This window comes from Grampus griseus (assembly GCF_964374135.1).
Source record: "Grampus griseus genome assembly, chromosome: 12".
NCBI lineage: Eukaryota > Metazoa > Chordata > Mammalia > Artiodactyla > Delphinidae > Grampus > Grampus griseus.
In genome coordinates this window covers 76667858-76695539 of record NC_139006.1, presented here as the reverse complement: position 1 = coordinate 76695539, position 27682 = coordinate 76667858, and the positions used below count along the sequence as shown (strand labels likewise).

Sequence of the window (27682 nt, the reverse complement as noted above, 5' to 3'; positions counted from 1 at the left end):
AAATCACAAATAGAAGAATTGGTAGGCAAGGGGAAAGGAATGAATAAACAGATGATGTGACAAGGAAAATCCAATGCTACATAAATGCCTTGAGCAAGAGATGATACAGTCTCTGAAGAGAGCTCAGTTAGAAGATGTCTGAATGGGTGAAGATCACTCCTGTTTTGGGAAACGCATAGAGTCGGATGGAAACTTGCAAACCTGAGTGGCGTTGCTTTGGGAGACATTTTGATTGAATGATATGCTAAGCTTGACCAGTTGTTGATGACTGAGTGAAACTCTAGCAAATGTGCTGCTATCTTTTGACTCTTATTTTTCAGGTTCTGTTTACTACTCACACCTCGATATGATGTAACACTGGCATCGTCTTAGCAGCAAGATTGCAGTACTGATATTGATGGTCAAATCTGTTGGGAAATTGAATTAAGAACCTCCTACTCCACACTGCCTCCTTCAAATGTGAGGCATATATTTGTTTTGTTGTAGAAGAGCTTTGGATGGATGGCCTTGCCCCAGGAGAAGGTCTGGCCTTTCCCGTTGGCTTCTTGGAGGTATTCTATCTCAGACCTGATAGAGGTGTCCTTTTTAGATGAGGGCTGGCCAAACTGGATTTTAAGGTGGTCATGCCAGAAAGACCAGTCATGTGATTTAGGTGGAAGTCTCTTGTCATGCATTATCAGCTGACCTGGACTCTGCCTTTAGCCACATGGGCAATCAATCAATCATGCCTAATAATGAAGCCCCAGTATAAACTCTGAATGCCAGAGGAGCTGCCCTGGTTGACAACACTCCATGGATACTGCCACACTCCAGTGCTGGGAGGGTCACATCTGGAGCTCTCCAGACTTTACCCTGTGCACTTCGTCCCTTGGCTGACATTCGTAAACCATAACCATGAGTAAAACAGATCTCAGTGAGCTCTCTGAGTCCTTCTAGCAAATTATCAAACCTGAGGGTGGCTTGGGAGACCCTCCTCCAAACTTGCAATTGATGTCAGAAGTCTTGGGGACTGTACCCTCAAATCTTGCAATCTGGCTAATTCTGGGCAATAAGTTAAGAAAGAAGGAAAACTCAGATCAATTCCTTTGTTTGTTTTTCTAAAAATAACTTCAAAAAGGAAAAGCAAGCAAACAAAAATACGTGCCTTATGCAAACCAAAACCATAATGAAATGTCACTTTACACCCAGTAGGGAGGCTATAATTAAAAAGACAAATGATAGCAACTGTTGGTAGGGATGTGGAGAAACTGGAACCCTTATATACGGTTGGTGGGGACCGTAAAATTGTGCAGCTGCTTTGTTAAAGTCTGGCAGTTCTGGTTAAACAGTTACTAGAAGATCCAGCAATTCCACTCCTAGGTATATACTCAAGAGAAATGAAAAACTTATACATGAATGTTTATGCTCACAGCAGCATTATTCATAGTAGCTAAAAAGTGGAAACAGGGCTTCCTTGGTGGCGCAGTGGTTGAGAGTCCGCCTGCCGATGCAGGGGACACGGATTCGTGCCCCGGTCCGGGAAGATCCCACATGCCGCAGAGCGGCTGGGCCCGTGAGCCATGGCCGCTGAGCCTGCGCGTCCGGAGCCTGTGCTCCGCAACTGGAGAGGCCACAACAGTGAGAGGCCCGCGCACCGCAAAAAAAAAAAAAAAAAAAAAAAAAAGTGGAAACAACTTAGAGGTCCACCAATTGATGAGTGAATAAATGAAATGTGGTGTGTCCACAGAATGGAATATAATTTGGTCATAAAAAGCATGAAGTACTGATACATTGTACCACATGATGAACCTTGAAAACATTATGCTAAGTGCAAGAAACCAGACACAAAAGGCTACACATTCTATAATTCCATTTATATGAAATATGCAGGATACGCAAATCTACAGAGACAGATTAGTGAGTGATTAGCTAGGGCCGGGCCAGGATGGGGAGGAACTGGGGAGTGACTGAACGGGTAAGGATTTGTGTGCGCCTTTGGGGGTGTAACTAAATGTTCCAAAATTGACAGTGGTGACAGTTGCACAACCCTGACTATACCAAAACCCATTACCTATGCACTTTAAACGGGCGAATCGTCTGGTGTGCAAATTAGATCTCAAAAAGCTTTTTATCTTTTTTAAACCCTGCCTTGGTAAAGGAGATGAACTCTGAGCTCAACGAAACTAAATGATCTGGGCGATTTTTAAAACTCCATGTTAAGGCTTTCCCGGTCCTCTGCAAAGCGAAAGTGGGCTGTTACCATTTTCTAAGTACGCCAAGAAAATACGAAATGGAGCCCGGGATTTCAGAGCTCGATCCCCTGCCTTCCATACACTAACGAGGTGACGAGATCCCGGAACCGGGGCTTAGAAGGCTCCGACCCGCCTCCTCCGGCCTCGGGCGGACGGCACCCGGAGCCAAGGCGCGGAGCGGCCCGGCCCCGGGAGCGCGGCTCGGGAAGGCCCGGCCCCCGCTCTCCGCGGTCCTAAGCAGCACCCTCGCCACCAGCCGCGAGCGTCACCCAGGGCGCGCCGGGGGGCGCCACCCGGGCCCCGTCCGCTGCGCGCTCGAGGCAGCCCATCTCGCCGGCGGACGGTGCGGGACCCCGTCCCGACGCTGGGAGCTCGGGGACCCCCAAAGGACCGTCCGCTCAATCGGGCGGTAGCCGCCGCGACGCTCTAGCCACTGGAAGCCCCACCCCCCGCGGTCGCGCCCTTCGCAGGCTCCGCCTCTTCCCCTCCGGCCGCCGCCCCGCCCCGCGCCGCGAACCCAAACACCGGGCTCGCACTGCGCGCGGCCGCGCGTGATCGCCGGCGCAGCCGAGCCCTGTGCGCCTGTGCCTGCGCCGCCCGCCCCAGGCCCCGGCCTCGGCCGAGCGATGCTGCTGCTGGCGGCCGCCTTCCTCGTGGCGTTCGTGCTGCTGCTCTACATGGTGTCTCCGCTCATCAGCCCCAAGCCCCTCGCCCTGCCCGGGGCGCATGTGGTGGTGAGTGGCCTCCTGTTGCTGCGCCGCCGCCTCCCGGCCCGCTCGGTCGCCCCGAACCCCGGCGCGCCGGTCCGCGACTCAGGGCGGGCCGCCGACGTCCCCTTCTCCAAATGGAGGGTCACTTGCCGCCCTCCGCCCCTGCACTGTCTGTTCGGAGGGCCTCGGGGACCCGCCCTCCGCTGCCTCTGGCTCCTCCTGGGGCCGGAGAGCGGGGCGGCGCGGGCAGCGCCAGCGAGCTGGGTTCCCGCACTGCAGGGGCTCGGGAGGCTCTCGTTAATCCCCGGGGCATCCCTGGGATCTGGATATTTTTGTCCTCGGGTTTCCCGATGAGTCAACTGAAGAACAGAGAGGCTGAGAAACTTTGCCAAGGACACCGCGGTCGGTGGCTACGCCGGGCAAGGCGCGCGGTCCCGGCGGGGTCGCAAGGAGGCGGGCAGCGGGGAACCGGGTCCCAGCCTCCAGGACCCGCCGAGGCAGCTGGGAACTGGAAGGTGGCCTGTGCGAGTGACAGTTGCCAAAGGAATACAGGAAGTGACTCACCTGGCGGGGGGACGGGATTGCTCTAAACCCGGTGGGCTGGCAGTCCTGGCTAGCGGTGTTGAGTCGCTTCTGTACAGTCTACACTGCCTGTCTCTTGTGAGCTCAGCCTGGGGTCGACTGACTGCTGTCCCAGTGCAATCCTCTGCCGTCGTCTTGGAGTCAGAGGGATGAGCAGAACGACCTGGCTAGTTAGTGCTTTAGGAATGAAGGGGATGTGGATGGATTTGGTTTGTTTCTTACCAGAAGCTCATGTCTTCAAGGATCCCTTTTCTGTAGGTGGGGCACCTTTCTTAAACAGAGGGAATGCCTTCTTACCTGCGCCCAGCACGTCACATTTTGCTGTGGCTTTCTGGTCCGTTTTCTTACTTGATTTTCTCACAACCCCGGGGACATTGAGGCGGGAGGTTATGAATAAGCAAAATTTGTTACTAAGCTGGCAGTGCAAATCCTCCTGGTGCCAGAGGTGACATACGGGTGTCTCCGCTAAAATCCGAGCCTCTTCACTGAACTGGGATGGGATGGAATGGTCATTGCTTTTAGTGTGCTTTAAATTGGGACAGAGTTTGTGAATGGGAACATATATTTTCTTTAATTTCTCTCATAAAACTATTAGTGTTTTTCCAAATCCTGCTATTTCTGATGTGGAAGATAGAGGAGGAGGTGAGTGTAAATTCATTACAGAGGGAGAGAAGAGCAAAATTTTACAGTCATGATAAAGTCTGAAAGTGTCACATCTGCAAGAAGACTTCTGCCTCAAAAGCGTGGCTTTAAAAGTTGGAATTTTCAGAAGTGGTGTTTGCAGAACATAACTTGTAAAAATGTAAAGTCAGAGCAGTAATGAAAAACTTCATTCAGTGTTTATAAGGGACTTTCAGTTGATGTTGACTCTGGTCCTACCAGCCCCATCATGCTTCTGCAGGCTGTAGATAAGATAATAAACACATCTCCTGGGGTAGATCCCGAAGAATTTCTTATTTTCACCATCCCGTTTTAATATGCCACTATAAATAATGTGAGGATGACATGAATAATACACATGATGTCACCATCTGTCTTCTTTTTTAATGTCATAAAAAGAGTGAAAGTGTAATTTTTTTTCTTGAGATTTGTTACAACTAGACCCAGTCGTGTTAGAAAAGGGGCCAATGTTTAGAATGTCTTGCTGATGGGGAAGCATGAGCAGGCTTAGGTCATAACTCGTTTTGTTTTTAGAGCAATTCTGATAAACTAGTGTTATCTCTCTAATTACAGTGGTAAACCTATTCAGCAAGTCTTACACAGTATATACTTATTTAAATCAGCTGTTTTTTTTTTTTTTTTTTTTTTTTAAAAGCTGTTTAACTGACTTGGTGAGAACTAGAAAATCAAGTCCTCCCTTTTGGAGAGATGGGTGGGAGCAGTTGTCCTTGCAGCAAAGCACCCCTTCTCTTGCACTCAGTAAGAGGTATATGGTGCAAATAAAGAGATAGTAACATTTAAAACAATATTTGCAATGAACAGTAAGAGGGAGTGACAAAGAAAGGAATCAAACTGTTATCTTTAGGGTCTCACATCTCAATTTACCAGTGGCCGGGCAACTCAATACATATTTACCATTTTTCTCAGCCATTAGGAAAATCTCTTGTGTTTTCTTATACCAATCAAGAGTAACATAGTCTAGATGGACTTATGTATATTCTTAGATACCTTTTATGAATTAGCTGACTTGGCCTAGAAGGTCAGTTTCCCATGAACCCTGACCCAAAAGTTGAAGTCTTATTCTTGCTTTTATGGACAAATCTTATAAGGTTACCCCTGTCCTTGGCTGTGCAGGAATTTTACATAGCTTGCTTACCTATTACGGTCTAGAAAAAACGCCAGCAATAATCGGAATATCTACATGGCCCTTTAGAGCATATAAATTTTCTCAATAACCTCATCACTTCAGCTTCTATCAATTCACTGAATAACAAATAGTGAAATTTTACTTACAAGTTTTTTTTGTATTTTTTTTCAGGGAAATGGCATCGTACACCATTTTGCAAATTAATGTAGACAAGTATTTAGCAACTGCTTATGCAAAGTGCTGTGCTAGGAATGAGGGAGATAACTTGGACTTGGTGCTTGTTGTCAGGGAACTTAGAGTCTGGTAAGGGAGCTAAGGCAGGTACAGAAGTAACTGCATGAAGTAGAAAGTGACAGGCAAAGGACAGGACAGAGGGACAGAGTCCGGAAAAAATTCTTGGAGGAGGAGACATTGGAACTGGCCTCTGCGAGTTAGGTAGGATTTGGAAATGCAGCTGTGTGGGAGATGTTGAGTGGAGGGACCTCTAGGCAGCAGGAACAACATCATGAAACAGCTAAGGACATTTTTAGGGACCTTGCTAATTGCTATGGAATTGGAATATCTGGTGAAAATTCATAAGCCAAAACTACCCATGAAATATTTCAATAGCAAGGAGGTCCTCAGAGGCAACTGTTAGCTGGGGCAGCAGGTATATTTTTACAGTAACCGGTAGATAATTGGTTAATTTTCCCAAAGAAATCCCTTCATTAGTGAGAAGTTGAGGCTCAAGAGAAAGTAGGGGCGTCCCATGGACATAGGTGCATTGTGTAGGAGGATGTCATGATGATTTTAAAATCATGAGATCGATTGGTCAGAGATATTCTTTACAGCATGATTTATATCTAACAGTAAAATATTCGAAATAATCTAAATGTCTAACAATAGGGAAATAGTTAAATATTTTTTGATACGGCTGTTTAATGCAATATTGTAAAGCCTTTTAGTTTTTTAACCTCAGACATTACAAAATAATGTTTTTTAGAGTAGGATGCAGAAGCGTGTAAGGACAGATGCCTCTCTGACACTTGCTTTCTCCCCTCACCTGACAACTCCAGGCCCCCCACTCCCCTGGCCCATGTTATAAGATGTGTGTAGGGAAAATGACTAGAAAGGTAATGTTACATTCGTATTATTAAATAAAATATATATTGAGTCTTTCCTGTATGCCAGGCACTGTACTAAGCGCTAGGGATACAGTGGGGAGCCAAGATAGAGTTGGTATTTTTATGGAGTTTACGGGGTGGTAATGGAAGAGATGGTTGTGAATCAAATAATCACACAAGTAAATGCATGGCTGTTTGGTTATGGAGTGATGTAAAGCAAAGAAAAAAGAGGATGCAATGCTGCAAAGTGGGTTGCGGTGGGGTAGAGGGGAGTCCATGAAGGCTTTCCTGAGGTAGTGAGGTAGAGCTGAGATTTAATGGGTGAATCGATGCCAGTTAGATGAAAAGAGGGGAGGAGAGCATTCCTGGAAGGGAAAATAGAATGTGCAAAGGCCCTGTGGTTGGAGAGAGCATAGAACCAAAAGACAGCTAGTATGGCTGAGCTATATTTGGTGAGGGTTAGACTAGTGCAAGAAGAAAAGCTTTACTTTTCAGTATTTCCATGTGATCATGTATTACTTTATAATAAGCAGTCATTTAAAATATCGTAAGTATATGCAAGTGATTTTTCTTTTCATCTCCTGTAGAGCTGGTCATGCATAGGAGATGTGTAGTAAAGAAATGGTTCATTTGGGTTTGTACTCAAAGGCAGACTAGTGTTTTGTATTTTTACTTTTTATTTTATTGAAGTATAGTTGACTTACGATGTTAATTTCTGCTGTACAGCAAAATTTTTCATATTTTTTTCCATTACGGTTTATCACAGAATATTGAATATAGCTCCCTGTGCCATACAGTAGGGCCTTCTTGTTTATTCATTCTGTATATACTAGTTTGACCTGCTAATCCCAAACTCCCAATCCATTCCTCCCCCACCCCCCTCCCCCTTGGCAACCACAGGTCTGTTCTCTGTGTTTGTGAGTGTTTCTGTTTCATAGATAAGTTCATTTGTGTCATATTTTACATTCCACGTATAGCGATATCATAGGATGTTTGTCTTTCTCTGTCTGGCTTACTTCACTCTGTATGATAATCTCTGCGTCCCTCCATGTTGCTGCAAATGGCATTCTTTCTTTCTTTTTCATGGCCAAGTAGTATTCCATTGTATATACATACCACATCTTCATCCATTCATGGATGTTTAGGTTGTTCCATGTCTTGGCTATTGTAAATAGTGCTGCTGTGAACATAGGGGTGCATGTGTCTTTTCGAATTATCAGACTAATGTACTGTTTATTAGCTAGATGTACAGGGCATTTCCCCCTCTCGTCCCCCCCCAGCCACAGTGAACTCAGAAAAATATCATAGGTGTGCAATTGATAGCTCAGTACTGGAAACAACGCAGGCCCGGCTGACAGTGTAATCTTTCCACGTCTGCACTTAAACTCCATTCATTAGGTCTGGGATGAAGATGCTACAATAGCTGAAGATTTAGTTCCTGTAGGTTGGGTTTTAGAGCCCATCATAGTTATTTTAAATAAACTTCCCACAGAAGGGAAATTTCAAGTGCTGAGATTTCTTAATTTCTGCTTTTTTAGGTTACAGGAGGCTCCAGTGGCATCGGAAAGTGCATTGCTATCGAGTGCTATAAACAAGGAGCTTTTATAACTCTGGTTGCACGAAATGAGGTAAGTCTTCTAGGTTCATTACTATTCACCTACTAATTCATCGTTACATTAGTCACAGAGGCTATGCGACCGTCACAGTGTTCACACCTGTGGGGAAATCGCTCATGTCTGTGGTTGGAGGTGTGATTCCTGAACCACTGGTTATTTCTTGTATTTGGGACAAAGACTTCTTGGCTGAAGTCAGGTTAGTTCCACAGATATTTTTTCAGTGCCAGCAACTCTTAGGCAACATCATGGACACTGCAGATCTAGGAGCGGCCAAAACCTAGTTAAGCACACACCTGGCCACAGGAAGCGCGGGGCCCGCCACCTCCCCGGAGGTGCCGACAGCAGCCATCGTGGGGCTCGTTCCTAAGTCCTGAAGGATGACGTGTAGGTGTTTCTCTATAATTTGCTTATGACATGAGCTCCATCTCTAGTGAAACCCAGACCCTGCAGGGGAATCTCACTCTTCCCCAGCAGTTTAGCAAAACATCTGTCTTTCTGTACCGAGTCAACACAAGGTCTGTTTTTCTTTCTTTCTTTTTGTTTTTCAAGTGTCTGTTATTCTTGCCAGAGCCCAGAGCAGTGACACTGTATTCCCACGAGCAGTCATGGCGTCCCCTTGCTCTATGCGCGGGGGAAGGACCACGGCTGTCCTGCCCAGTGCTGTCGTTCTGTGCTTGGCCTAATTGCTTGGGTCACAGTGGGTGCTCCAGACATCTTTGTTGGATGAAGAAATGAAGGGAGGGATGACGGAGAGAGTGGGTGCTCCAGGGCGCCATCGTTGATTGGGGGATTTGGCTTCACCTGTGAATAAGGAGGGCGGTAGTGTGGTGGCTGCCAGGTAGGGGTGCACAGCTGAGCGGGGCCCAGTGAGGAAGGCAGGTCATGGGGGGCCTGGGGGAGATGCGTAAATAATGACCCAGAATTAGGCTCGGGCGTCCATCATTTCTTTTAAAAATGAAGAAAGGCAGAATTAGCTACCTTTTATTTATCCCCTGACCCCTCCAACAATGCATCTGCTTTGACGTTGAAGCCACCTTCCATGACTGAAAACACGACTGTGAGAAAATGGCATTTTGTGAGATTTAAACAATGCTGATATCTGACAAAAGACAGATGAAAAACGAGGCAGGGAGGCCAGCATTTCAGGTGCTCAGAAGCTCTTTCTGTGGTCCTGGCATTGCTGGAGGTGAATGAGCCTTCTGGCACTGATAAAGTCTTTATTTTCTAATGTAATTTTCTATTCTGATTTTGGCAAAGTCAGGTGGTGCACATCTTTATTAATAGAATAATATAATTTTATTATAGGCACATTCTTGTTTAGAAAACCCACATGTCTTTCGGAAGGATTCCCCCCTTTTGTTCTTCTCTGCTATCATGATGTATTTAAATTTCAGCTTTTATAGCAAATTAAGGCACTGTAAACCGATCTCTGTCTTCTTGAAAATGACTAAAACAAGCAGAATTGAGACCTTGGAAGAATTACACAATTACATGGGTTAGCTTTGCTTGTCCTCAGAGTATCTTTGAAAGTATCCAGGCATAGGTTTACCTAGTCCGTCTAAAAACTGATTTTGACTATATTTGCTTTTCAGTAGAGGAGGAAAACGTTGGACGATCTCATAGGAAAGCATTCTTGACATGGAATCACATGTACCCTTAAGTTTGGGAAGCACTGCATATCAGCGTGGTTGTTCTTGTTTCATATCTAAGTAACGTCAAATTAAAACATTTATTAGAATTGATAGGGTGACCCTTAGCAATTCATACTGATAATAGGGGTTTTGAGGTTCATTAATTTTTATTATTATCTTTCTCTGCAATGAATTTTAAAACTTGCTTTCACTTAGCCATAGCTTAGCATACTCTACAGCTATGTGTCCACCATAGCTCTGCAATACGGGTGCTGTCCTGCGTGTTTTTTGGCATTTAATAAATCCTTGTACAACTAATTGCTTTTTCTCTCCTTTTAAACAAACAAGTGGACAAATAGACAATCAGTAGAACTAATTGTTCTCTGTTACTTTCAGGACAAACTGTTGCAGGCAAAGAAAGAAATCGAAAAACACTCTATTAATGATAAACAGGTAAAAATCACTGCCCTCATGACGCATTTTCTATACTAATCAACACAGGTGTGCAGAGGAAGAGAAGAGGTACTTCAACTGTGAATAGTTCATTGAAAGCACGTAAGCTTTTCCTAATTAAAATACATATTAGGCTGTCTTTAAAAAGATGAAATTATTTGAATTGTCTAGGATTTCATGTTGTTACCAAAAACAATGTATAGACTCTAACACACATACACACACAAATGATCAAATAACAGAATGCTTTCCTAGAAAATGATTTCATTTCAATTATTTATTCAAATTAACTTAAGGGGAAGGAGGTATTAAATGTTTTTTTTGGTTGTGGAATTTTTTGATGAATAAAATGGTATGTATATATATACAATATGTATTTTAGTATAAAACATAATAATAAATTGATAGCCACACACTCATCACCAGCTTAAGAAATGGCATTTACCAGGGCCCCTGAAGGCTCCTCTGTTCCCCCCATCCGCCTCATCTTCCCGTCTCATTCCTAGAGGCAACCCCCAACTTGATTTTTGTGTTACTTCTTCCATTGCTCTTTAAAAATCATTTGTCCATACATGCATGTGACACTGAGAAGAGTAGTGTTTACTTCGGCTTCTTTTTGAACTTTATGGCCTCATTCTTATTTTGATAGCTTTATTGTGATATAGTTCACATACCATAAAGTTCACTGATTTAAGGTGTACAATTCGGTGGTTTTTAGCTTATCCACAAAGTTGCACAGTTATTACCAGAATCAATTGTAGAATACTTTCATCATCCCATAAAGGAAGCGCATATTCATTAACAGTCACTCCTTGTTCTCTCCCAACCCCCTCCTAGCCCTAGGCAATCACTAACCTACTTTCTCTCTCTAGGTTTATATAACATCATTCTTTGTGTACTCTCATGCAACTTTATTTCTTCACCTGATACTATTGTTCAAATTCCTCTCTGTTGCTGCATAAAGTAGTAGTTCATTCTTTTTTTTTTCCTGCTGTCTAGTGTTTTCTTGTATGTATAGACAACCTTCCATTCATCAGTTCTACTGTTGGGTGGATACTTAGGTTGTTTCCAGTTTTTTTGTTAGTTTGCTTTGTTTCTTGCTATTACTAAAGTGTATCCCTTTGTGCACTTGTGCAAGAGTGGAACATACCTAGAAATGGAATTGCTGAGTTGAGCATATGCATCACCAAAGTGTTTACACTCTCACCAGTAGTGGTCGTTGACTCTTTGCCAACACTTGGTATTGGCAGACTTTCTAATTTTTGCCTTTCTGATGAGTTTTAAGTGGTGTTTCACTGTAGTTTTAATTGCCTCTTTTCTTTCCACGAGAATATATTAGAGAACTTTGCATGTCAATATAAATGAGTCGGCCTCATCTTTTAAAACTGCTATGGCATAATATTGAGTACCCCAGAGTTTATTTAACCTGTTGCCTCTCGTTGGCTATTTGTATTTTGTTTTCTTTTGCATTCTATGCTGCACATAAAAATCCTCATCCACCTCTCTTTGTGCACCTATGTGAGTTTTTCTCTAGTACCGTGGCCTCTGCCTGTATCTCCTCTGAAGCCCACAAACATTAGAAAGCTGCCAGCTCAGCAAATCTCCCCAGTTTCCTGTTTTTTTAAATATCCCTGTAACTTCTGATAGAGAATGAAACATCAGAGCCACAGATCTGAAATGTCCTGGCTGAAGGCCAGTCACGCCTGCTGCTAGCGCCATCTCTGCTCTGGGCTTCTTCCTCATTATCCCCACTCCTTCATCTATCAGGAGGCTTCAGGTCATGTGGAAAGTTCTTGACTTGCACATCAAGGAAGGCGAAGATCATTGGGCTGGGCTGGGCAAGTGGGGGCCTGATCGTGCCGCTGGGCCCAGAGCTGGCTTGTTACTCCTCTTAGCAAAAGCAGTGCCCTGGGGGCATTCTTTTTCCTGGGAGTTTGTAAACATTTTTTTTGAAATGTTACTGACCTGTTGTATAGGTTTTATTCACAGTAAGTGATCTAATACCGTATGAAAAGGCATGTTTAAAATTAATTGTATGATTCCTACTCTCTTTTTTAAAATATGTCTTCTGTATGATGATGGGATAGAATTCAAGGACAAGCCCACTAGTCTGGAATATTCCAGGTTACGTTTGCGAAGGGGCTTGTTTCCTTTTCATAGGAATTTAGACCATTAGGATGGGGTTCCTTCTTGCATTAAATACAACTTCCTGCCTGATGTTATCAGTCCTAAGGCAACGGGGCTCTTTTTATCCAACCCTTTGGCCTCACTTCTCACATTGTGGCTTCTTAGAGCTGGAAGGGATCTGGCTCGTCGCTAGCCTGTGACGCTGTTACTGTACAGATGAGACCACTGCAAACGTCTTGGGTTCCGCTCAGCTGGTGAATGAAGGGACAGGATTGGAACCCCGGCTTCCCCAGTGCCGTGCCTGTTCTTCCCACCACAACACACGGCCTTGGACTTGCAACTGCACCTGGGTGCATATCGTGGGTGTGTGCACCCTTCCGTACACACACGCTCTGTCTTCCACTTAGCTTGGCGGCCAGTCTCAACAGGGAGGAAACCATGGAAAGGCTGAGAAACTGCAAACACCCTTCTGCTTCTCTCAGTGACCTCCCTGGGAACATAGAACATTTCCTATGTCAGAGGCCTAAGCTCTGATTTGAAAACATTGTCTGAAAAGGAAAGTTAAAACGGTAGCTTGGGCTTCCCTGGTGGCGCAGTGGTTGAGAGTCTGCCTGCCGATGCAGGGGACACAGGTTCGTGCCCCGGTCCGGGAAGATCCCACGTACTGTGGAGCGGCTGGGCCCGTGAGCCATGGCCGCTGGGCCTGCGAGTCCTGAGCCTGTGCTCCGCAACGGGAGAGGCCACAACAGTGAGAGGCCCGTGCACCGCAAAAAAAAAACAAAAACAAAATTAAAAAAAACAGTAGCTCACTGTCCCCATTAGTGTTCTTAATTTCTATTTCATAAATTTCTATCAAAGTAAGCACTGAGGGACTCCCCTGGTGGTCCAGTGGCTGAGACTCCACACTCCCAATGCAGGGGGCCCGGGTTCAATCCCTGGTGAGGGAACTAGATCCCACATGCATGCCGCGACTAAAAAAGATCCTGCATGCCGCAACTAAGACCCAGCGCAGCCAAATAAATAAATAAATAGATAAATAAATACATACATTCCCCAAACAAAGTAAGCACCGAGATACATGCTTTTCCCCCCTTTTCCCCTCCCTCCCTCCCTTTTCAAAGACTAAATGGCTGAGCTCTTCCCACCATCCCTCTGTGCTGTGCATCCCTAAACATGGCCAGGTTTGTACTAGGTGGGCTTGGACTCAGCTTGGTGACCCCTCATCTAGAAAATCTGTAAATGGCGGTTCAGTCCAGAGTCAGGGACCTCAAGCAAACCTCAGAGTGAACCAAATGTGACTTGGTTTCCCCCCCGGCTCCCACAGGCCCAGATCTGCCCTTGGCCTAGTAAGATGATTCCACCAGCTTAGCCTCCCAGCCCGGCTGGTCTAAGGAGGCTTCTGGAAGTAGATCCTGTTGACTTATCTCTTTATACCACCTACTGGTATTGAATCCCAAGAGGGCAGTGATAGCTCTGATACTGCTCTGATACTCTGATATTAAGTTTGCTATTATTTTTTGACCCCTTTATTGAGGTAGGATTTGTGTACAATGAACCACACCAATTTAAAGAGTTCAGTTGGATGGCTTTTGACGGATGTATCACTAAATGCTTGTGAAACCACCCCTGAAATCCAGACACAGAGCATTTCCATCACCCCTGGAGTTTGCCCTGCCCCTCTGCACCCCGTTTCTCCCTCTACTCCTGGGTGCACTTGGCTTGTGATGTACTTCCTGTCACTACAGGCTAGTTGCGTTTTAAGAGGAGAGTTTTTACATTTCTTTTCTCTTTCTAGCTTTAGTGAGGCATACGTAGACAAAAATTGTATATATTTAAGGTCTGCAACATGACGAATTAATATATGTTTACACTGTGTAAGAGTGACCGCAAACAAGTGGATTAACACGGCCAACACCCCACGTAGTTACCGCTTTTGTGTGTGTGGTGAAAACACCCCAGATCTACTCTCTTAGCAGATTACAAGTCTACAGTACAGTATTAATAACAATAGTCACTGTGCTGGGCACTTGATCCCCAGAACTTATTCATCTTCCACCTGAAAGTCTGTACCCTCCAGCCAGCATTTCTTAGAACATTCTTTTGAGTTTGCTCAAAAGAGCTTTCTTCAAGAAAGTGCACCCCTGACCCCATTTGTCTCTCCGAATTGCATTGTCAGCAGATTTCAAACCCTGCAATCTGTACCTCCAAAACTGGACTCCTTCTCTATTGGAAAAAAATTGCCTTTAATTTAAAAAAAAAAAAGTTCTTTTAAAGGTAGTTTCAGACCCCTGCATAGCTTTGATTATTTTTTTCTCTGTCTAACAGGTGGTGCTTTGTATATCAGTTGATGTATCTCAAGACTACAGCCAAGTAGAGAATGTCATAAAACAAGTAAGAGGTTGGGTTAATTGGAATTAATCCGCTCGCCTTTCGATTGGTTTGCCATTTTGGTGTGTGGCTTGGAGTTGACATATCTTCCTTGTAGATTTAATAGTTTTATAGATTTTATTTATTGGCATTGAGTGGCTACTAAGGGATTCTTTTCTTCTCTTTCTTAATGCCCACTCTGATACATTTTTCCAGGCACAGGAGAAACTGGGCCCAGTGGACATGCTTGTAAACTGTGCAGGAATGTCACTTGCAGGAAAATTTGAAGATCTTGAAGTTAGTACTTTTGAAGTAAGTAAACATTTGTTTTTTCCTCATTGGGGTAGCCCATGCACTAAAAGGGAGGACTCATTCCTGGCTAAAGGCTTTATGAATGAAACAGGTGAAATGCGTTCAGATTTAACAGAAGCTTTAGAAAACTAGAGGATGGACAAGATTTTAGTCACAGTGACCATCCAGCCTTAGAAGTTTAGACAAGTCTCTGGACCTTGGTTTCCTCAGCTGTAAAATGGGAATGAAACCTCCAACCTGACACAGATTACTGCGCTGATTCACTGAGGTCATATCATCAAGAGAGCTCTTTGTACGCCAAGAGAGGCTGGATTTTCTTGTCAAGTATCAGTGTTTTGAACAATGAAAACCCAAAAAAAGTGAAGAGCAGACTCTAGAGTTTTGAAACCAAGAGACAAAGATAATGCGTCATATTCATATATTTTTTAAAAAGGTGAGCCAAAGAAATGCACATCACATCTGAAGGCTTTCTTAGGTGCAAAACATGTTTTTCTTTTGTTGACATTGCATCAACCATCTCTTTCTTACTGGTCTCTAGAGCCTTCCTGCTAGCCATGGGTTTTGAATGATGTGCTCTGTGAAGTTAAAATGCATCCCCCTCTTATGGAAGAGGAGACTCCAAGAGCAGCGGTTTGGACATCTTGCTTCTGGCGGACTGTGGGAAAGCACCGTAAACTCTGTGATTAGGCGAGCTAGGCGAGTCCAGATGGAGAGGGAAGCAGAGGGATGCCGTAGCAGGGACTCTAGTGTCTTAAGGCTCCTTTATCAACTCGGCATAAAAGATAGTTGTCTTGACCTGTATGCCATTATCTCTAAGTATTGACAGGGAGATTTTGAAGATTTTCTCAACAGCTGTGTAAAAAATCAGTTGTGGGAAATAGTTGTAGTCTAGGTATGAAATGATGAGGGGAGAGACTTCAGAGGCGGCCAGCGAAAGAGAAGTATGTGTGCGTGCGTGCATGCGTGTGTGCGTGCATGCGTGTGTGCGTGAAAGATGATATAAAGGGAGAATCAGCAGACTCACCTTGACCGGCTGTGGACGGCAAAGAGGATGGAGGTGTAGGTAGCTATGTGGCTGTAATAAATAAATGCATAGTTGTAAAGCTAAGACCTCAGGACGTGGGGTGTGTCCAGGGGCAGAAGGGGAGGGATTGTTTCCAGTTGTGGGTCTGATGGAAGTCCGAAGGTAATGGAGTGAATGATTTGTGGGGATTTATAACTGAGAAGAATAGAAGAAACTGAGAGTATAAGACCAGGTGACTGTGTGGGACTTCCTTGGCGGTCCAGTAGTTTAGACTCCGTGCTTCCACTGCAGGGGGTGCGGGTTCGATCCCTGGTCAGGGAACTGAGATCCTGCATGCCACTCGGTATGGCCAAAAAAAAAAAACAGGTGACTGTGTGTGGGTATCAATGACAAGGAGAAAACGTGAAGCAGGTGAGATGAAGGAAGAAGTACAATTCGTGTATAGAATATGAAGCATGCTGAAATATTTAAAAAAAAGCACAAATCTAATCTTTTTTAAAAAACTCACTTTATTCTCAACCTTCAGTCTCCAGCACACTATCTCCTTCCTTCTGTCTGTCTGTCTCTCATTCTCTCTCACTTTCGTTTAGAAAAACAATCGATTTCTTTCCCACCCACACCAGTACCCACGCACACAGACTGTTTGTTGCTCTGTCCCCAGCAGCATGGGACAGTAGGAGAAAAGCTGGCCTTTGGCATCAGACTAAACCAGTTTTAAATCTTAGCACAACTGGTTTCAAGTCTAACCATTTACTAACTGTGATCTCAGGCAAACCGTTCTTCCTTCTGGCCTCAGGTTTTCCTCCATCCTCAGCCTGCATCTCTGTGAATGGGACCTACGGCGCCCAGGGCCATGAGGATGAAGTAGCATAATTGGGTGCATAACGCTCAGCTCAGGGTAGCTGTGTGTGAATATTAATGTCCTTTGTCTTTTATTCATTCAACCCACCAATATTCGAGAAGGCCTCTAGTGAATCGAGTGCCATTCTAGGGCCCGGGGATGCCGTGGTGAGCGGGAGGATAAAGGCTTGGCCCAGCTAGGGTGGGACAGACCAGGCGGGATCCGGCTTCTCAGCAGTGTGATTACAGATGCGCCAAGTAATGATTCTCGGGGGGGAGGACATGGGAAAGGAAGAGAGGAGGCTCTTTTACACAGCGTGGAAGGTGACCCGAAGGGCAGGTGCAGAGACAGCAAGAAGGAGATCCAGTCCGGAGAGCCAGTGGCTGCAGGGGCCCCGAGGTGGAAAGAGCCGGGCAAACTCCAGGAGCTTGACCAGGAGGCCAGGAGGCCAGAGCTTCCTGAGCCCTGGGCACGTGGGATGGGGCCACTGTGGATTTCAGCTGAAAACCTCTGAAGGGGTTGAAGCCAGGCTGGGGAGTAGTGAGATCTGCATCGCAGCCTCTAGAGGCTCCTTCTGCCTGCTGCGTCAGGAGACTGAGGACTGTCAGGGTGATTAAGACAAGGGTCGGCGGTGTTGGGAAGTGGATGCAGCTGCCGGCGTGGGTCACCGTGGAGTGGGGAGAGGTCAGCACGGCGCAGGGGCTTAAGCAGCTGACAGGGGATGTTGGAATTGGCCTCACCTCCGAAAGGACTGGGCTCTAAAGAGGAAGCCTGGTTAACCCCAAACCTGTTGCTCTATTCCAGTGACAGGGCCTCGTTCCAGGGATGGTTTGCTGTGGGCCCCGCCGTCTCTGGCCATCGCCCTTCTACCCCTGGCTGCCCTGAGAGGAGGCAGGAGGCCACTGTGCTGCAGAGGGCGTCCCCTTCACAGGCCATCACGTGCCCCTCTGCTCTCTCCCACCTCGGTCTGGTCACTTGCCTCGTTCTGGTCAAGTCCAGGTGTGGGCTTATCACCGACACCCCCTGTTAGAACAGACACTACCACGTTTGATGCATTTTCTGAAGATAAGAGTTCCTTTTTCTTTAAGATGAATTCTATCTCAATTATGTTCTTTGGTTTGTTTGGAGTATTTTTCATTTTAATTTTGCTGACGTTCACATGCATGTAAATCGCAGGTACACAGTAGTTTGTGCTGTCGTGACTCATTGCCGGGAGACTTAAATTAAGCATGTCCTGTGTGGCTCCACGGGGAGAGGGCTCGTGGAAATGTGCTCCTGGATTCCCCTGGACTTTGGCCGGTGCCTTTTGCCCTCGCTGGTCTCGCTTTGTGTCCTTTCACTGTGATAAGCCTCAGTCGTGAGCACAGCCGTGTGCAGAGTCCCCTGAGACCTTGCAGCGAATCGCCCACGCTGGAGGTGGTCTTGGGGAATACCAACACTTCTCTTAATTTTCCTTTTCAGTGGTTTTCTCTGTGGGTTCTTGGAGGTGTATCTTGTTTTATCCACCTGTAGCTATCAATGAGAGCAGTTTTTGATGGGGATTACACTGCTGCTGTAGATCCATTTGGGGAGAACAGACATCTTAATAATGTTGAGTCTTCTAACCCTTACAACATAATATATATCTCCATTTATTTAGCTTAAGTTTTCTTTAATCTCTGTCAGCAGTGTTTTGTCATTTTCAGCATATGGGTCTTGCTCGTTTTTCAGTATTTCATGTTTTTTGATGATAGTGTAAATAGTTTTTTTCATTTCAATTTCTGAGTGTTCATTGCTAATATAGAAAAATACAATTGATTTTTGTGTACTGATCGTGCAGTGTTGCTGAACTCCACTATTAATTCTAGCACTCATTGGACTTTCTACATCCAAGGTCGTGTCATCTGCAAGTGTTACTTCTTCATTCCCATCTGCATACCCTTATTCCATGGGCTGGAATTTGCAGTACAGTGTTGAATAGAAGTTGGTGAAAGCAGACATTCTTGTCGTGTTCCTGACCTTAGGGAGAAAGCACTCAGTCTTTTACTATTAAGTATGATGTTAGCTGTAGTTTGTTTTTGTTCTCTTTTTTAATTCTTTTTTTTTGGCTGCACTTCACAGCTTACAGGATCTCAGTTCCCTGACCAGGGGTTGAACCCAGGGCCACAGCAGTGAAAGCCCAGAATCCTAACCACTAGGCCACCAGGGAACTCCCTGTTTTTTGTTTTTGGTAGATGCCCTTTATCAAGTTTAGTAGTTTATCCTAGTTTGCAGAGAGTTTTTATAAGGAATGAATGTTGAATTTTGTCAGATGCTTTTTCTGCATCTATTGGGATGATCACAGAGTTCTTTTTTAGTTTGTTAATACGGTGAATTACATTGACTAGTTTCCAAATGTTTCCAACCTTGCATTCCTGGGATAAACGCTGCTTGGTTGTGATTATTATTATCCTTTCTTTGTTCTTGAGGGATATTAGCTGTACTGTTTAGTAATGTTATTTTGTGATTTTTGTATAAGGGTCAGGGTGGCCTCATAGCATGAGTAGGGGAATATTCCCTCCTTTTCAATTCTCTGGAAGAATTTGTGTAGAATTGATTTATTCTTTTTTAAAGGTTTGCTAGAATTCACCAGTGAAGGCTGAGGTTTCCTTTGTGGGAAGGTTTCTAACTTTAGTTTCTTTAACAGATGAAGGGCTACATCTATATCTTTTTACCTGTTTCTTTTGGAGTGACCTTTGGTAGCTTGTCTCTTTTAAGGAATCTGTCCATTTCATCTACATCGTCGAATGGACGAAAGTTATTCATCATATTCCCTTATTATTATTTTAACATCCGTAGAGTTTGTAGTGATGTCACCTCTCTCATTTTTGTTATTGATGATTTGTGTTCCTTCTCTTTCCTACCAGTATGACTACAGATTTATCAGTTTTGTTGATCTTCTCAACAACCAGCTTTTGGCTTTATTGATTTTTCTATTGGTTTTTTTTTTGTTTTCTATTTCATTTATTTCCTTTTATTTTTATTACTTTTTCTTCTGCTTACTTTGGTTTTAAGTTGCTCTTCTTCTTATAATTTCTTCAGGCAGAAGCTGAGGTCATCCATTGAAGGCTTTTTCCCTTTTCTAACACAGACACTTAGTGCTGTGGGTTTCCACCTGAGTTCTGCGTTAGCGGCATCCTACAGATTTTGATAAGTTGTGTTTTCATTTTCATTCAGCTAAAAATATGGTATAATTTCCCTGTCCATTTTCACTTTGACCCTTGGATTATTTAGAAGTGTTACTTAGTTTTTAAATATTTGGGAGATTTTCCAGAAATCTTTCTCTTTTTGATTTCCAGTTGAATTCCATTGTGGTCAGCAAACATACTTTGTATGAGTTGAATCCTTTTGAATTTATTGAGACTTGCTTTATAGCCCAGAATATCGTTTATCTTATAGCCATTCCCTGTGCACTTGAAAAGAATATATAGCGTCAGCCCCGCATATCCGAGGATACAGACAGCTGACTGTACCGTGCCATTTATATGAGGGACTTGAGCATTTGCATGTTTTGGTATCGGGCGGGGGGGGGGGTCCTGAAACGAATCGTCCATGGATACCGAGGGTTGGTGGTATTGTGCTGTTTTGGGTGGAGTGTTCAATCAGTGTCTATAACATTGTTCAGGTCTCCTGTCTCCTTCCTGATTTGTGTCTGCTTGTTTGTCAATTATTGAAAGTGGGGTACTGAAATCTCTGATTATGACGGTGGGTGGGTTTGTCTGTGTGACTCTTTTAAACAGACTCAGTCCACATTCCTGTCCTCCAGCCCCACGCCTGCCCTCCTGCCCCCAGCGGTGCTCGGTGTGCTGCATGGGCCTTTGGGGGCTTCTGTGGTTTAACCTTGCTTTTTAGTTTATCTTCTCCTCACCTCGCATTCAGCTTTCTGCCAGGTTAGTTCTCACTCGTCATTCTTTTCGACGTCCGAAATGTCATTGCTGCGATTTTCTTTGCTCACATGGATTCTTGCCTTGAAGAAAATCTCTATTGAGATTTTAGTGGGGTCTCTGAAGGGAGCTAAGGTTTACACATGGCTTCAGTATGCCTTCTTTTTTTGTCAAACCAATATAATGATATTAAAAAACATTTGGGGGGGAAAAATGGGAATCCCAGAATCCTAACATAGTCACTCACAATTTTCTACATTTCTTTGGTTTTGTACCTGTGCACATGTACTTTTATTTAATACTCAAAATAGTTGCAGTCACGGTGTAAATACCGTCTGCCCTCTGCTTTTCTTTTTTTTTCTTTTTTGCGGTACGCGGGCCTCTCACTGTTGTGGTCTCTCCCGTTGCGGAGCACAGGATCCGGACGCGCGGGCTCAGTGGCCATGGCTCACGGACCCAGCCGCTCCGCGGCATATGGGATCTTCCCGGACCGGGGCACGAACCCATGTCCCCTGCATCGGCAGGCGGACTCTCAACCACTGCGCCACCAGGGAAGCCCTGCCCTCTGCTTTTTTTAAACTAAGTATTTCCCCCTGGCCTGCTGGTGTTTCTGGTCATTGTTTCTAAAAGTTACTTAATGCTGTTGAGTTAACATTTCATGATGGACTTAAAGTTTGCCAGTGAAGTGTTTGGTTTCACATGGTGATAGAGCTAGTATTTTTACAAGACTTTTAATATAGAAACATTGTAATGCAGTATCCTGAGACTTTCAGGTTGAAAATGTAAGGTTTTTAAGAGTTCCCAGGATGAGGGGAAAGTGGATCTTGGTGCCTCTGTGAGTCCTTACCCATCGTAAGAGCCGACATTTATTGAGTAATTGCTGCAGGTCAGGGGCTGTGCCAGGTGCTTGCCTTGTGTTTCCTCTTTCAATCCTTGCTGCAGGCCTGTGAGATCACACCCATATTAACCCTGTTTTCACTGAGGAAATAAGTAGAGTGTCTGACTTTTCTGTTCATCTTCAAATAGGCAGTAAATGGTAGAGCCCAGGCTTTACACCACAGTCGCTGCTGTCAACCCCGGTCCCCGTCTCTTTGCGGTCTTCCTGTCACTTAGAACTAATAGGGCTGGAAATACTTGAAGCTCTTTCCTCAAAACTGTTTCTCAGAAAGTGTTACCTGTAGCATGCAGTGTACTTTTTATAAGGAGAAGACTAATTTTGACCGGTCTTCAGCAAAGATGTAAGTGCTGTCGTCGTGAGAATGTAAGGCTAGATTGAAATAGGCTCCCAGTGGTAGGTCCTGTGTGTCACGGTCACTTACAGGATCATTAGGCCTTCATTCGTTCAGCAGATCGGCTGAGCTCCCAGTCACTTGGGCTCCACTGACGAGCTCAGACTTGGTGAGAAGGCAGGATGCCCGTGGGATGCAGCCTTGGGGCGTTGACCTTGCTTAGTTCTCGTGGCCTCTTTGTTCCCTGCAGAGATTAATGAGCGTCAACTACCTGGGCAGCGTGTACCCCAGCCGAGCGGTGATCACCACCATGAAGGAACGCCGCGTGGGCAGGATTGTCTTCGTGTCCTCCCAGGCGGGGCAGTTGGGCTTATTTGGTTTCACAGCCTACTCTTCGTCCAAGTTTGCCATCAGGGGATTGGCGGAAGCTTTGCAGATGGAGGTAAGAGCTGTCTTCAGTCAGCCCAGCAATATATGTTCCCCTTTAGTCTGTAACTTCCTTACACGTGTCATTGTATTAAATTAGAGATTTGTAGATTTGGCATTAGTGAAGGAGAATTGACGCAACCCCTGAACTTTGCAGTTAACATGCTTTTCATTGCATAAAAATTTACTACACAGTTAGCACTACTAACATCTTCGTAGCATTACAGGCATACCTTAGAGATTTTGTGGGTTCGGTTCCGGATGCAATAAAGTGAATATCGCAATAAAGCGAGTCACATGAATTGTTTGGTTTCCCAGTGCATATAAAAGCCACGTTTACACAGTACTGTGGTCCACTAAGAGTGCATAGCATTATGTCTAAAGAAACAATGTACATTCATTCCTTAATTAAAAAATACTTTATTGCTAAAAAACGTTAACCATCATCTGAGCCTTCAGTGGGTCTTGGTAATAACATCGAAGATCACTGATCTCAGATCACCATAACAAATGTAATAATAATGAAAAAGTTTGCAATATCGGGAGAATTACCAAAATGTGTCTTAGAAACACGAAATGAGCAAATGCTGTTGGAAAAATGTTGCCAATAGACTTGCTCAGTGCAGGGTTGTCACAAACCTTCAACTTGTAAAAAATGCAATATCTGTAAAGCGCAGTAAAGCAAAGCATGATGAAGTGAGGTGTGCATTTACTGGCCTAATACTGTGTGAGTGTTTGTAAGATATTTTATTCTTTAACTTTTTGTTGTTGTTGTTCTTTAACATTTTTAAAGATACCCCTTTAACAAAAAAGGTCTGTCCTTTATGACTGACTAATAAAACTAACGTGTTTGAAGAAAGAGCTACTGTGTAGCTCTCAGTTTTTAGACAGATTCATTTAGCTTGATCTCAGTTTCCTTGTTTGTAAAAATGAGAAACTAAAAATTGCATTTGGCTTTCCTGATACTTATATTTTAATATCCTAAAGAAATATTGAATGTGAGTGCGTTTTATCTTCACAGTGAACAGGACATCTTGTGGAAGGAGGATGTGGTTAGGATTAGCATAAAATAAGCACTTGTCAGATGTGTATAACCTTCCTCCTCAGCTGCGTGAAGTAGACTTCTGCATTGTTGTCACATGGGGATGCTTAGAGAGCATCGCACGTATCTTTCCAAAATCACGTACTTTAAGGTAAAATTCTTTCTATTTCTATATACAGTTGACCTTGAACATCACACGTTTGAACTGCGCAGGCCCACTTATTTGTGGATTTCTTTCAATAAAGACTATAGTACCTCATGATCTGAGGTTGGTTGAATCCGTGGATGCAGCTCTGTGGGTACGGAGGGCCTCCTGGAAAGTTATACGTGGAATTCGATTGTGCAGGGAGTCGGCGCCCCGACCTCCACATTGTTCAAGGGTCAGCTGTATACTGAAATATAACACTTAACACTTAGATTCTTAACATCATGATGTTAAGAAGCCCACAGGAAACTTCACTGTGGCCAGTCCTCTTATAGTAAGAGTGTGATTTGAGAATCCCATTTAATGATTAAGATCAAGGGTGGATAAATTTTTTTCCTGTAAAGGGCCAGAGAATAAATATTTTAGCCTTTGAGGGCTAGATGGTGCCTAATGCAGCTACTCACATCTCTTGGGATAGCAGGAAAGCAGCCTTGTGCAAGATTTAAATGAACGGGTGTGGCTATGTGCCAGTAAACACACAGGCAAAGGGCCATAGCTTGCTGAGCCCTGATTCAGAGAGCCCCCAGAAGAGCCCGTGACGGTACATGGCAGAGTGCCACGCTGCCCAGATATCGGATGAGCAATGCAGTGCAGACGTGTTCTCGGGTCAGTGACAGAATCCCGACCTGCCACTTAGGGACTGGTAGACTGTGCTGTTCTCATCCCAAAGGAACCAGCCACAAATTTCATTGTCATCAATGTCCTTGATACTCTTAATCAATGACAGGTCATTGTCATATATGCTTAGCCAATGGGGCACGTATGCCTGTGAAATTTCCAACAAGAACACCGGTATTTCTTTTGTAGTTTTTACGTTGAAAAGTCCCTTTATGAATAACCGTCTTATTTTTATAACAGTTTTGTGAAATATACGAGGCAGATGTTGTTATGTCACATTCTAGATAATAAAACTGAGTCTTCAGTAAAGCCATTGGGTTGCTCAGAGCCACATCATTACTCTGTGACAGAAATAGTAACAAAGTCCATGCCTTCTCGTTCTGCCTTTTGGCTCCCTGTCTGCCTCTGTAACGTGTCTATAATTCAGGTCAGGGGTTGCCTCACCCCTTCACATCGGTCTCAGAAACCCAGTAGGAGAAGGAATAGTTTGGAATTGAAAGGTCTGTGCACGAGGGCTTTTTGTCCCCGAGTCTTGTCTTGCAGAACGACTTCAGGATTCACTCATTTAGGGCAAAGTGTATGATCCAGGCAGCCTGGTTTCCTTTCGGGTAGAAAGAAGATGTTGATAAAGCAGAGGGAAAAGACAGGAGCTGCTAGTCCAGACGAGTCCCTGAGGCCTCCTGATGACACGCGTGATTCACGGGCTGCAAGTGGCCGGTCTGGACTTGCTGGTCAGCTTGACTTCGCTCCGTATTTGGATTCCATTAAAAATGCCCTCACATAGGGCTTCCATGGTGGCGCAGTGGTTAAGAATCCGCTTACCAAGGCAGGGGGCACAGGTTCGAGCCCTGGTCCGGGAAGATCCCACATGCCGCGGAGCAGCCAAGCCCGTGTGCCACAGCTACTCAGCCCACGCGCCTAGAGCCCGTGCTCCGCAACAAGAGAAGCCACCGCAATGAGAAGCCCGTGCACCGCAGCTAAAGAAAGCCTGCACGCAGCAACGAAAACCCAACGCAGCCAAAAATAAATAAATAAATAAATAAATTAAAAAAAAAAACAAAAACTAAACACGTACATGGAAAGTAGGTTTGAGGGGAAGTAAATTCAGTAATCAAAATCTAGTTTGTTCATAGCAGAACTTGCATCAAAACAATTGTTTCCTTACAAACTTATCCTGTTTTTGAAACCTGGATCATTTGGTCTGTTTGGCCAAGGTGATTTTTGTGTCTTTGTGAATGAAACCTTCTAGACTTAGTCAGACTCTAAGTGCTGTTTATCATTCTTTTTTGGTTTAATGAATTCTTAAGTCTTCCTCTCCACCTCAGCCCTTGACCCTCAGACTAAAGTTGGACCTAGAAATGTTTTACATACAATTACTAAATTTGAAAGAATGCTTTGTTGGCTTTTTTTTTTTTTTTTTTTTTGGTCGTCCTTTTTTGACTCAGTCTTTTAGGTACAAATACATCATTTAAAGATTTTAGAAGTTGATCTTTTTGGAAAGCAGACTTCTGAGGTGGGGTGTAGCCAAAGATGTGGTAGCAGACACCAAGTAAAAGAAAACTAGGTGTCCCCCTTTCTATTTCCCTTGGCCTCATGCCCCGCCCCCCAACCCTGTCTTTTCCCGCCGTGGCCCACAAGTAAGCCGAGCTTTAGTTCTGGAGCTTCACGTCAACAGCTGTAATCCTTTCTCCAGCCCCCATGCCTTGGCTTTGGTGGAATGAGGAGCAGCACACCTTAGGTGAGATAGTTTTGGTAATAAGCCAGTTCTTGAGCACATAGGGCGTCTTTCTGATTGAGAACGAGGCCAGGTAGAAGGGAGGGAATGGTAACAGGATGGGACTAGGGCAGAGCAGTGGGGGAGACAGAATGGTCAGTGAGCAGAACAAGGAAACGCAGACAGAGGCTACGTAAATGGGAATCAGTGAAGTCCTGGCTTATACATTCTTAGCAGAAGTGGGCTTGAGGAGTCAGCACTCGTCTTAGCAAGAACCAGTGAAGCCAAATGAACCTCATTTCCTTTTCTGCCGGGGTTATGGGATCAGTCAGTTAAAGGAAGATTGTAGATATAGTTTATATAGATTTTAACAAATTATTGAACCAAGGGTTTCAGGGGACTGTAAGCTCCACGAGGGCACAGTAATAATGCAGTAAGTATTTGTTGGATAAATAAATACAGCGGTTAGGTTACTAGCCACTGGAGGTATCCAGCCATAGGTTGAGAGGGTCATTTGGCTCCATGATTGTAGGTAGGATACCAGTACCCAGAAAGGGATTGGACTGGTTTCTCCCAACCCTGACAATCTGTGCCCACCCCGGGAAAAAGCTGTTCTGGAAAGCTGTTTTAACCATTTGGAAGCTCAGCCATAACCTTGCCTTTGAGAAACACTGCTTTGACATCCTGTCTTATGTTAGCTTAGTACCACTGTCCTGGGTCATTGCCGGGGAGGGAGCAGTGCAGAAGCGACCGCGTCTGAGCAGTCAGCTTCAGGCTTTGGGTGGGCTGTCTAATTACTGCTTATTGGCTTTTCTTTTTTTGGTGGTGTTTCTCTCTGGTCTGTGCACAGCAAAGGGCGGGGCCGTGGGAGACAGTTTTTAAAGTCAGTATCTCAAAAACAAGTGGAAGAGGAATTGCTTGCTCATCAGCCTCACTGCCGGGCGAATCCCGAGCTATCGACGAGCACGGCCGGGCCTTGAAGCCGCAGGCCCCGGCGATGTTGAGTGAATGCACTCTCACGCCCTAGGTGCGCGGAACCGAACCAGCAGGGACACCGTCCTCTGCTCTTGCACTTCCTGGGCTGGCTGGCCAGGCTCTCCTGCCCGCGTGCTTCTCCTGCCCCTGTGGCTCCTCTGCAGCCCTGAGGACCGTGCTTCACAGAAGGAAGTAGGGAGAAAAAAAGCCAAATGTAACACAGGACCCTGGGATGCTCTCAGAGGCTGATACACGAGGAAGCAATATAATATTGTCACTTGCAGCTTCCTTAAGACGCACAGTGGTCTTCCTCACGACCAGCTGCCTGTCCGCTGCCAACTTCCTTAGGCGTTTCCGTGCGGCTAAACAGTGAGCCAGAAGCAAACAGAAGTCATGGCAGAGATTCTGATGGTTTAATCCATCCTGCTTAGCGTCCCTAAGCCTCAGGGCCAGATACGAGCGTGGAGCACGGGGTCAGTGGGAGAGGTGTGTCCTGTCCGACCAGCAGGAGAATCTTCTAGAATTGTCGGAGGTGTGTTTATGAGTGAGGAGACCCCGCAGTGAGGTAAACAAGCCTAGGATTCTGCTCCAGAGAGAGCCAGGGAGCTGGGAAGAGAAGCTGGGAAGGAGTTTGCACGTATAGATGTGGGATGAGATGGTTCACAGGTGAGGTTGTCCTGGTCTGACCTGGGGGATCCACGCGGGGGAGCGTCCTGTCTGCTGGCCTGGCGGAGGAAGTGACCCCTGAGCCCCTCATTGGCAGGGGA

General features: G+C 44.9%; 1 protein-coding gene across 1 annotated transcript in view; it reads left to right on the top strand.

The window, feature by feature from the left end:
• Nucleotides 1–2803: 2803 nt before the first annotated feature.
• Nucleotides 2804–27682, top strand: part of KDSR (3-ketodihydrosphingosine reductase) — a 39259-nt gene continuing 14380 nt past the window's right edge. Inside the window, exons 1-6 of the mRNA XM_082668200.1 lie at nt 2804–2965; nt 7972–8061; nt 10077–10133; nt 14586–14651; nt 14844–14939; nt 22186–22377. Of these exons, the coding sequence (XP_082524326.1) occupies nt 2858–2965; nt 7972–8061; nt 10077–10133; nt 14586–14651; nt 14844–14939; nt 22186–22377 (609 nt within the window). The 5' untranslated portion in view covers nt 2804–2857. The remainder of the gene's footprint in view (nt 2966–7971; nt 8062–10076; nt 10134–14585; nt 14652–14843; nt 14940–22185; nt 22378–27682) is intronic.